We start from the raw sequence: 12166 nt of genomic DNA, 5'->3' as shown, positions 1-12166 counted from the left end.
AGAATTAAGGAGCCTTGACTGATAAACAAAACTTTATTTTTAAAATGTCTATTCCTTCTATTTTCTCAATTTAAAAAAATCTCGGAAAATGTAGTGGCAAAGAAAAAAACTTAAAATAACTGTCCTGCTGGCTCTATATTCAGGGACACTAAGTTTAAACTACATTTCTCTTCTGCTGAGGTGGTGGTTATTCAGAAAGGGAAGAGTGGTTTTATCTTATGAGTGAGACCCCACTGCCTGCGTGACACCGTACTTAATTTTATGTAATTGAAATCTATGATGTAAACTGGCGTAATTCTCAAGAATTTTGTTCTCTTTTCCTTTCCCTTGCATTCTCTAGTTTTCTCATTGTTCCTTTATAGCTAATAACGTATTAGTTTTTATTTTGCCATTAAACAATAGTACCACTCAAGTAGAACAACCAATGTTATTTCAATTGTTTAAAATATAATTTTAAATTAAACTTATGCAAGAATATGTTCCCATTTCTAACCACTTAGAGGAGTTCAGTCCTTAAAAAGATATTCTAATGGAACTTTGTTCTTACATTAGAAGAGTAGATAGTAGATTATCTATTGTAAATGTGCTGGTATGCCAGATCTTAACTATTGCAGTATTTAATTTTAATTGTGACATAACCAGATATATTCATTACTCAAGTAAAGTGTGCCTATTCAGTAAAAGTAAAATAGCAATAATATATTTCAAGTGAAAAGTGAAGATAAATAAACATTGGTCCAAATAAAAGGTGAACCTGCGGAATTAATAATGGAAAACAAGGAGATGGCAGAAGAATAGAACCGGTATTTTGTGTGTCTACCAGTAACATCCAAGAAATAGTTGCAAATCATGGGGGGAGAGGGGAGGAACTCGGGAAAATTACAATCACCAGGGAACTATTCCAGAGCAAACTGTTGCAGCTGTTGCCTGACAAGCTGCTGGATGCAGATGCTCTTCATTCCTAAGGTTTAAAAATAATTGGTAGTTGTTTTAATTTTCGAAGATCCTCCAGATTTGGGGACCATTACTTTAGATTGGAATATAACAAATATAACTGTTCTATTCAAAAATAGAAACACAAAGCAGGAAAATACAGGCCACTTAACTTCTGTCACAGGGAAAATATTGGAAGCTTTTATTAACAATGTCATAGCAGTACACTAAAGGAAATTCAAGCTGATACGGCAATTCAACATATTTTTGTGAAAGGAATGATCAGGTCTGACCAATTTATTGGAATCCTTTGCAGTAGTAACACGTGCTATTGGATAAAAGGGAACCAGCGGATACTATTATTAGATTTCCAGAAAGCATATGATAAAGAGACGGCATCAAAGGTTACTGTGGAAAGCAAAGGCTCATTATGTGGTAGAATACATATTGACAAAGATAGAGTGTTCAAGCTGTCTGAAGAAGGGTTTCGGCCCAAAACGTCGCCTATTTCCTTCGCTCCATAGATGCTGCTGCACCCGCTGAGTTTCCCCAGCAATTTTGTGTACCTTTGACAAAGATAGAGATTGGCTGCCTAACAGGAAACAAAGAATAGGCACAACTGAGTCCATTCTGACTGGCAAGATGTAACAAGTGGTGCACCAAAGGAACACGTACTCAGGCCTCTACATTTTACAATTTATGTAAATGATTTGGATGAAGGCATGGTTGTCAAATTTGCTAATAATATGAAGTAGGAAAATAATCTGTGAAAAGGATACAAGACAGTTGCAAAGGGATATAGATCTGTTAAGTGAGTGGGCAAAGATATGACAAACGCACCTGACAGGATGGATGCGGGGAAGAAGTGTTTTTATGTATCTAAAATCTAGAATTGGGGTCGCTGATTAAAAATGTGAGAAGATGTGAACTTGCCCATTTGGCAGGATTAATTAAACATCATATTATATCAATGGTGAAAGATTGCAGAGCTCTGTGATATCTTCTGCACACATACTTTATCAAGACCCCTCAAAATGTTATACCTCCAAACTGTTTCCATTGCATTAAGATCTTTAGGTAAATAAGGAGGCCAATAGTGTACTCAGAAGTTGTCATACCAATGCAGCATGTAACTGAAACTATATTTATAGTCAATTCCCTAGCAATAAGTAATTCTTAAAGCTTTCCTAATTATGCCACAACTGCATATTAGCCTTTTAAGATTTAGAATGACACAGAACTCTGCATTTTGGAGCTCCGAAATTGCTCACCATTTGGACAATATACTTCTTTATTATTCCTCCCACAATTGATACCTTCACATTTTCCCACATGTTTTTAGTAAATGAAGAGAAAAGTCTTAATATTTACTCTTCCATCTAAGAGGTAAAAAATGCATTATGAAGTAAATTTATTACAAAGGATGCATTTAGGAATATTCCTTTTAGATATTTTTTTCATTGCAGAGAAGAGAAAAAATAAATTTAGGCAAGCAAACATAGCTATCTTGCAAAAGTTCAGATATTCATTAACTGCAGATACATTTGATAATTAGTGAAAATATGCATGATTCATGCTGTTCTTAAAAAATCAGAATACTTTGTTTAAACAAGCACAATTAATACAGTGATCCTTACAGATACTAAGGCAATGTTCAAAGAAGTTACAATTGCAAAAAAATATTTTTTTCTTTAACAAAATCTGGAGGATCCTATGATAATGACATTACTATACTTAAATTAAACAACATTAAAATCCAGTATGCTCAAGTATGTTAAACTTCACATATTTTGAGGGAGGTGAGGTATTAAAGCAAAGAATAATACATTTATAGTATTACATTAAAAATCTTGTATTTTTTGTTTCATTACAATACTAACACCAATGAAAAATACAAAATGAAAAGTATACAGCTTGCTTAAAAATAAGTTCTGGATAATTTGCGGACCATCAACTTAATTAATCAAAGATTGAGAAGAAAAAGTACGCATTAACTTTAAGATGATCTGCACAAATGACAAGCTGTTGCAATTAAATACAATATATACTTTTATATTTGTTGTGTTAATAAACACATTTTCATCTTGGTGATGGTCCTTTAATGAACTTCATATACTACAATATTTTAACTATAAACTCATCATCTATTGCTTCTTAAACAGTACCATACATTTATGTGTACATATGCCATGGCAGGGATTAACAATGCTTAAAAAAAGGTTATTAAATCTTCAAGCAGTCATTGTTCGTAAATATGGCACTGGTGTGATAGATTCACAAAACTACCTGTTTATTATCCAGGAAGACACTTAGAAACAAATGTGTGGTCTACTGTACATTCACATGCACCAAAAGCTAGTCTGCAAATCAGTAAGTAAGATTAATAATGTCATATAGTGTCAAACTGCTAATTACATTTAATGCTGAGAACAGATAACTCTCAGATTTTTTGACAGACAGTACGAGCTATTTGCGACTAAACTTGAAGAACAGATCTATCAAAACAAAAAGATATTTGCTCTAATTTATACATACTGAAGTACAATTTCAATAAACGTACACATCTATATTTGTTGGGATGCTAAAGTTACCAAATATATAGCTAAATTCCATAAAATGCCATTAATGTGCGTAGTTATGTATATTCACAAATTATTTGATCAAAATACATTCTTCAACAATAAATATTGTTCGTAATTTTGTGCAAATCATGATTAAAGGTTTTTAAATCAAAGGACTACAGAACTACAGATTACAACATTTCAAAGCAGAATGAGAGAGGAGCAGTGTATGAGAGTTTATGCATGTAAACATTGCAAAAAGTTTCTTAGAATGATTAAAATGTAACACTCCATGCTGCCACAATATGAGCAAATGTTTATGGAGACAATCTCCATTGTTCACGTGAATGTATAGCATGTGTAGTACTTTATACTGTTCCAAATAGAGAAGTATTATACTTAAAATAAAGCATGCATACAGTCACCATGGTCATTAGATATGCTGGTTGTGATCAATGCTGTGATTTAAATTCAGTTTCTTAAAATCAACTCACAGACTTGTACGGACGTGAGGCAGTGATATGACAAATGGAAGGATGATTACATATTCATCAGACTTTCTGAGGCTGCAAAATGAGGGCACAGGGTCATGTCCATGTTCTGAAGTTGCTTTATAATCCGCTTGTGGAACTTCTCTCGAACACGATTAAATTCCATTATGTCAAGAGGATCCTCTTCAATCCAGAATTTGTGAAACTCGTACATCAGGTAGCCTGCATGATCATAGGGAAAACAAGTATTTATCATCTTGAAAGTTAAAATGTGGACAGAACAGTAAACAATGCAATTTACAACAATGCACCTTGAATTATTCAGTGACTTAGAGCCCTAAAATGAAAGCCAGGCAACGTGAAACATTTGATCTACTGAGTTGCAGGGTGTGTTATATTAACAGGATAAGAAGAGGTCAAGCTTTCAGCAACTGTAGCAAGAGCATACATTGGCAAGTTTAGTACTGGTGATTGAATAAATTGAAAATAATCTTACATTACAGTAAAAAAAAGTATTGCATCAGGGTACGTGTTCTGACAATCTGGTTCTATAAATTACAGTATATCTGAACAGGGATTAGAGCATCCAGACTTTGCATATTTGGATCCAAACTCAAACAATAGATAAACAACAAACTATAACTGCTACTATATATTTATACCCAAGCTTTCAGGGAACATTAATGCTGGAAAACCAAAACAACATTTCAACAGCTATCACTTCACGAAAAGGATACTTGTTTATATGCGGAATCAACTTACAGAAGACTTTGTGGAATTGGACAAGGGATGGCGCCTCAGGAGCAACATTATACAAATGAGTTTTCAATGATCCATTTATAAGCAGAGAGTATGCAAGGTCAGTGATATTAATTCCCACTATAGCAAATGAAAACCTGTAAGTTAGAGAGCAATAAATGCACAGGTAAAAATGTGATTACATTGAAATAATATGACAAAACTATTCAGCATATAGTTAAAAAAATATATATATTTTGGTAGAATTTTCAAATGGATCTAATGGAGGCAGTAATGATGCAAAGAGCAAATTACCCGGTTATTTCTTCCTGTGAGGCAGTCCTTTGGGATCAAGGTGAACTTGCTTCCATTTATATTTTATGGGATTTGAGATGGCTAATGATGTCAATGTGGGAATTGTAGACACTGCCACAAATATAACAGGACACCTAACGATGTGGGTAGGCACAAAGCTGGGTGGCAGGGTGAACTGCGAGGAGGATACTATGTTGCAGGGTGACTTGGACACGTTGGGTGAGTGGGCAGATACATGGCAGATGCAGTTTAATGTGGATAAATGTGAGGTTATCCACTTTGGTGGCAAAAACAGGAAGGCAGATTATTATCTGAATGGTGTCAAGTTGGGAAAAGGGGAAGTACAGCGAGTTCAGCAGTAACTGAAAGTAAGCATGCAGGTACAGCAGGCAGTGAAGAAGGCGAATGGCATGTTGGCCTTCATAATGAGAGTAGTTGAGTATAGGAGCAAAGAGGTTATTCTGCAGTTGTACAGGGCCCTAGTGAGACCACACCTGGAGTATGGTGTGGAGTTTTGGTCTCCAAATTGGAGGAAGGATATTCTTGCAATTGAGGGAGTGCAGCATAGGTTTACAAGGTTAATTCCCGGGATGGTGGGACTGTCATATGTTGATAGAATTGAGCGGCTGGGTGAGTCTCCACTAGCCTCCACTGCCTTCTGAGGTAGAGAATTCAACAGATTGACAACTCTCTGTGTGAAAAAGCTTTTTCTCATCTCTGTTCTAAATGGCTCACCACTTATTCTTAAACTGTGGCCCCTGGTTCTGGACTCTCCAAACATCGGGAACATGTTTCCTGCCTCTAGTGTGTCCAAACCCTTAATAATCTTATATGTTTCAATAAGATACCCTCTCATCCTTCTAAATTCCATGTGGTAAAAATGGTAACCACAATATCCGTGCAACTGCCCTAGCCCTGTGCTTCTCCACAGCTGAATACGCGTGCTCATGCTGGAGCCGCTCCCACCACACCAAACTGGTTGACACAGCCCTCAACGACACCTGCCGCATTATCACGGGATGCATAAAGACAACGCCAGTCCCGTGCCTCTACGCCCTAGCTGGTATTGCCCCCCCCCCCCCCCCATATCAGATGATCCATCGTCGCCCAAGACGAGCGGAGAGCACAGGAGATCGATACCAGGCACCCCCTGCACGGACACACAGCACCTCCACCCCGACTGAAATCCAGAGCCAGTTTCTTGCAGACAGTCCCACCTCTCCAGACAACCAAAGAAACAGCAAGGACCAACATCTGGAAAGATGAATGGAACCAGCTCAACACACGAGCCCACGACTGGATGGAGAGAGGAATCACTCCGACCGAATGCCTCGCCAGCGGACACGACCTCCCATGGCCAACCTGGAAGACCCTCAACAGATTACGAGTGGAGCAGGGGAGGTGCAAAGCACTTATGAAAGCATGGAACTACCAGGCAGAAGACACATGCAGCTGTGGAGCAGTACAGACAATGTCCCACCTACTGGAGTGTGACGACGCCCCCCAGTGCAGCCCCCAGGACCTGGCTGAACCGACCCGACCAGCTGTGACCTGCGCCAGATACTGGCAGAACGACATCTGAGATTGCAACGGACTCGAAGAAGAAGAAGTGTGTTGGAAAGAACTGCAGATGCTGGTTTAAACTGAAGATAGACACAAAAAGCTGGAGTAACTCAGCGGGACATGCAGCATCTCTGGAGAGAAGGAATGGGTGATGTTTTGGGTCGAGACCCTTCTTCAGTCAGATGCTGCCTGTCCCGCTGAGTTACTCCAGCTTTTTGTGTCTACAGTATGATAGCTTTATTTTATATTAATGTTGCAGGAAAGAGATTACTTTTGTTAAGCAAAGGTTTATTGATGAATATATTACAAATATGAATTCCGTACACTTTCCTCATATTTACTTTGTATAATAAATCACTAATAATTATGAAAGTTAAATCCAAATTAATGCAGTTTTGAAATGCACTTTATTCCATCAGTGGATGAACAGAATTAAATGGTTATAATTAATGAACAATGGTTAAACTGTTGTCTTAATATATTCTGTTATATATATTATGTTAGAAAAAAAACATTGCTTCTTTATTGTCCAGAGCGAATTTGTTTGAATTGCTTTAGTTCAGATACATAACAACATCATATGTTTAATACATTGAGCAATGGATTACTTCTTAACTGTTAACAAGTGAAATAGCTGCTGTATTACAAAGCAGGGCTTATATCTCAGAATAGCATTCACGGCTTCTAAATGCAAGCAGTCTCTTAAAAGACAAAACATGCAAATTATTTTGAGCTGAAGGAAGAAAATCACTCTCAGGTCAGATAGAAATTTATTTCTTTGACCAATCTTTAATTTTGAGGAGTGAGAGACCAACTTACTGATATGGTTCCTTGTTTGAGATAAAATATCTACTTCTTTGAAGGGTGATGCTTTGTGTGAGCTCATTTAGTTTGGGAGGGCAAATGAGGGTTAGATATAGACAACGAAAGTTAGGGCTTCAGGGAATATTGAGGAACAGAGGGACCTTAGTGTACAACTCTTGGACCCAGGAAAATAAGGCATAGTAGATGATGTGGTGAAGAAAACATATGTGATACTTGCCTTCATTAACCAGGGTATAGTATACAAGGGTCAGGAGTTTTTAGTACAACTTTATAAAACACTTATTAGGCCATAGCTGGAGAACTGTGTGTAGATCATCACATTATAGGAAGGATGTGAAATAAATGCAAAGGAATTTCTCCAGAATGTGTCTTGGAAACAATGTATTTTAGTAGTCAGGCGAGGCTGGATAGGCTATATGACTATAGATTTGTATGAGCGATTCCCTTGCGCCATGATATTTGGCATAGGGTGCAGGATCTTCTTGTATAGTGGACATGTTCTGGTCCCACAGCAATGCTTGAGTGAATATAGTTTTAATATCACCCATATATTTGATGCAAATCAGCGATCTATTCCTACCTAGAACGAGATCATACCTGAGAAGCCAGCAAATTAAACAAATTGTAATGACCCAGCTAGTAAAATAAAGCATAGAAAAGGAATATGACCATTAAGACCAGAGTTCCTGAATGAGCGCTTGTTCAATAAAAAGCATCAAAAACGAATGGGCAGGACCTGATCCTGAAGGCCAGTGATAAATGGAACAACCAGCATGATAAGGGAGAGAATGTGTGCACCAAACCAATAGGGTGAACAGTTTCTCTCCCACCTCAAGGTAAAAGACTGATTGAATAAATACATTTCTAGTTGACGAGAACAAATCACAAAGATAGTTAACTTCCATATTTAAAAACATAGATAATATATGCAAGTGACAGCTTGAATATAATACTAATAAATTAATTTGTTTGATTTTAATAGTAAAATTATCCGTTTTAGTTTTTTATCTTTGTACCACTAGGCACATCCAAAAGATGAACACCCAACCAGCTCTTAGCCTCTGTAGTTCTAAACAGTTATTCTTTTTGCAGATCATAAGCTATAATTCAGTTCACCTCGGACATGGACGTCATAATTCATGGTCAGGAACAGTGTAATTAGAATTATCAATGGCAGATTGCAAGTGAAATACTCACCCTATTGCCTGATCAAACTTTTTCTTTTCCAACTCCTTTTTATTCAATTTACTGTTTAAAGAAATTAAATAAAACAAATTAATTTCTTCTGATCAATGTTCTTAGTCATTTATGATAAGTTTGCACTGTTATTATATACTGTAACCACGGCAACTGGATTTTAGTCACAAACAACTGAACACTTTACAAAGTGAAAGATTGTGTCTGCATCCCAGATGAGATGAACTAAGGCAGCAAGGAAATCAATCCTAATAAAATGTAGTCTGCTTTTAGAATGTTTAATCCTTTTAAAGGAAAGTTCCAGTGGATATTAAAATCTGTATTGACAAATGATAAGAAATAACTGAAGTAAGTCATTTGGGCATTGCGTCTGCTCTGCCGTTCAATCCATTATGCCTGTACTAAAATCCAAGTCCAAGCTTATTGTTACGTGCACGAGTACAGTGAAGTACAGATACAATGAAAAATCTTGCTTGCAACCGCATCACAGGCACATGGCATAAGACAAATGCACAAAAGAAATTTATACAAAGATTCTAAAAAGAAGATGACACAAAAATCCAGATGCAAAAACACAATAACACAAATAGAAAAAAATGTCCAAAGTAGTACAAGAGGTGGACCCTTGTGTTCTGTTGTCAAGATAGGATTATGGTTGTATAATTTGGTTCAAGAACCTGATGGTTGTAGGAAAGTAGCTGTTCCTGAACCTGCTGGTGTGGGACTTTACCTCCTGTCCAATGATAAGACACAAAAAGCTGGAGTAACTCAGCGGGACAGGCAGCATCTCTGGAGAGAAGGAAAGAGCGATGTTTCGGGTCAAGACCCTTCTGTTCAATGATAGCAGTGAAAAGAGGGACTGGCCCGGATGGCAATTTTTTGAATTTTTCTCATTTTGTATATTAAATTTTCCAAAGTAACATAGTATAATCATATAACCATATAACAATTATAGCATGGAAACAGGCCATCTCGGCCCTTCTAGTCCGTGCCGAACACTTACTTTCCCCTAGTCCCATCTACCTACACTCAGACCATAACCCTCCATTCCCTTCCTGTCCATATACCTATCCAATTTATTTTTAAATGATAAAAACGAACCTGCCTTCACCACTTCCACTGGAAGCTCATTCCATACAGCTACCACTCTCCGAGTAAAGAAGTTCCCCCTCATGTTGCCCCTAAACTTTTGTCCCTTAATCCTTAAATCATGTCCTCTTGTTTGAATCTTCCCTACACTCAATGGAAAAAGCTTATCCACGTCAACTCTGTCTATCCCTCTCATAATTTTAGACCTCTATCAAATCCCCCCTTAACCTTCTGCGCTCCAAAGAATAAAGACCTATCTTGTTCAACCTTTCTCTGTAACTTAGGTGCTGAAACCCAGGCAACATTCTAGTAAATCTCCTCTGTACTCTCTCTATTTTGTTGACATCTTTCCTATAATTTGGCGACCAGAATTGTACCCCATATTCCAGAATTGGCCTCACCAATGCCTTGTACAATTTTAACATTACATCCCAACTTCTATACTCAATGCTCTGATTTATTAAGGCCAGCACACCAAAAGCTTTCTTTACCACCCTATCTACATGAGATTCCACCTTCAGGGAACTATGCACAGTTATTCCTAGATCCCTCTGTTCAACTGCATTCCTCAATTCGCCACCATTTACCATGTACGTCCTATTTTGATTTGTCCTGCCAAGATGTAGCACCTCACACTTATCAGCATTAAACTCCATCTGTCATCTTTCAGCCCACTCTTCCAAATGGCCTAAATCTCTCTGTAGACTTTGAAAATCTACTTCATTATCCACAACACCACCTATCTTAGTATCATCTGCATACTTACTGATCCAATTCACACCACACCATCATCCAGATCATTGATGTATATGACAAACAACAGTGGACCCAACACAGATCCCTGAGGCACCCCACAAGTCACCGGCCTCCAACCTGACAAACAGTTATCCACCATTACTCTCTGGTATCTCCCATTCAGCCACTGTTGAATCCATCTTGCTACTCCACTATTAATACCCAACAATTGAACCTTCTTAACCAACTTTCCATGTGGAACCTTGTCAAAGGCCTTACTGAAGTCCATATAGACAACATCTACTGCTTTACCCTCACCAATTTCCCGAGTAACCTGTTCAAAAAATTCAAGAAGATTAGTCAAACATGACCTTCCAGGCACAAATCCATGTTGACTGTTCCTAATCAGACCGTTTATCCAGATGATTATATATATTATCTCTGTATCCTTTCCATTAATTTTCCCACCACTGACGTCAAACTAATAGGATTATAAATGCTAGGTTTACTCTTAGAACCCTTTTTAAACAATGGAACAACATGTGCAGTACGCCAATCCTCCGGCACCATTCCCGTTTCTAATGACATTTGAAATATTTCTGTCATAGCCCCTGCTATTTCTACACTAACTTCCCTCAATGTCCTAGGGAATATTCTGTCAAGACCTGGAGACTTATCCACTTTTATATTTTTCAAAAGTGTCAGTACTTCCTCTTCTTTGATCCTCATTGTTTCCATAGCTATGCTACTTGTTTCCCTTACCTCACATAATTCAATATTCTTCTCCTTGGTGAATACCGAAGAAAAGAAATTGTTCAATATCTCCCCCATCTCTTTTGGCTCTGCAGATAGCTGTCCACTCTGACTCTCTAATGGACCAATTTTATCCCTCGTTATCCTTTTGCTATTAATATAGCTGTAGAAACCCTTTGGATTTACTTTCACCTTACTTGCCAAAGCAACCTCATGTCTTTTAGCTTTTCTAATTTATTTCTTAAGATTCTTTTAACATTCTTTATACTCCTCAAGCACCTCATTTACTCCATGCTGCCTATAAATATTGTAGATCTCTCTCTTTTTCCGAACCGTGTCCAATTTCCCTTGAAAACCATGGCTCTTTCCAATTATTACTCTTTCCTTTCAACCGAACAGGGACATAAAGATTCTGTACTCTTAAAATTTCACCTTTAAATGCCCTCCATTTCTCTACTACATTCTTCCCATAAAACAAAATGTCCCACTTCACTCCTTTTAAATCCTTTTGCATCTCCTCAAAGTTAGCCTTTCTCCAATCAAAAATCTCAACCCTTGGTCCAGTTCTGACCATCTCCATAATTATATTGAAACTAATGGTATTGTGATCACTGGACCCGAAGTGCTCCCCAACACATACCTCCGTCAACTGACCTGTCTCATTTCCTAACAGGAGGTCTAGCACTGCCCCTTCTCTAGTAGGTACCTCTATGTATTGCTGCAAAAATCTATCCTGCACACATTTTACAAACTCCAAACCATCCAGCCCTTTTACAGAATATGTTTCCCAGTCTTTGTGTGGAAAATTGAAATCTCCCACAATCACTACCTTGTGCTTACTACTAATATCTGCTATCTCCTTACATATTTGCTCTTCCAATTCTCGCTCCCCATTAGGCAGTCTATAATACACCCCTATAAGTGTTGCTACATCTATCCCATTTCTCTGTTCCACCCAAATAGCCC

General features: G+C 37.6%; 1 protein-coding gene across 2 annotated transcripts in view; it reads right to left on the bottom strand.

Moving 5' to 3' along the window:
• Window positions 1–2327: 2327 nt before the first annotated feature.
• The window catches only part of elmod1 (ELMO domain containing 1), a 33727-nt gene continuing 23888 nt past the window's right edge, over window positions 2328–12166 (bottom strand). For both annotated transcript variants that reach the window (XM_033022684.1, XM_033022685.1), the window contains 3 exons: window positions 8624–8674; window positions 4748–4881; window positions 2328–4207 (listed from right to left, as the gene is read on the bottom strand). In XM_033022684.1, coding sequence (XP_032878575.1) covers window positions 4035–4207; window positions 4748–4881; window positions 8624–8674 — 358 coding nt within the window. In that variant the 3' untranslated portion in view covers window positions 2328–4034. The remainder of the gene's footprint in view (window positions 4208–4747; window positions 4882–8623; window positions 8675–12166) is intronic.

This window comes from Amblyraja radiata, chromosome 6, assembly GCF_010909765.2.
Source record: "Amblyraja radiata isolate CabotCenter1 chromosome 6, sAmbRad1.1.pri, whole genome shotgun sequence".
Classification (NCBI taxonomy): Eukaryota; Metazoa; Chordata; class Chondrichthyes; order Rajiformes; family Rajidae; genus Amblyraja; species Amblyraja radiata.
Note: the sequence above shows the minus strand (reverse complement) of the source record. Positions and strands in the feature narration are given on the sequence as shown.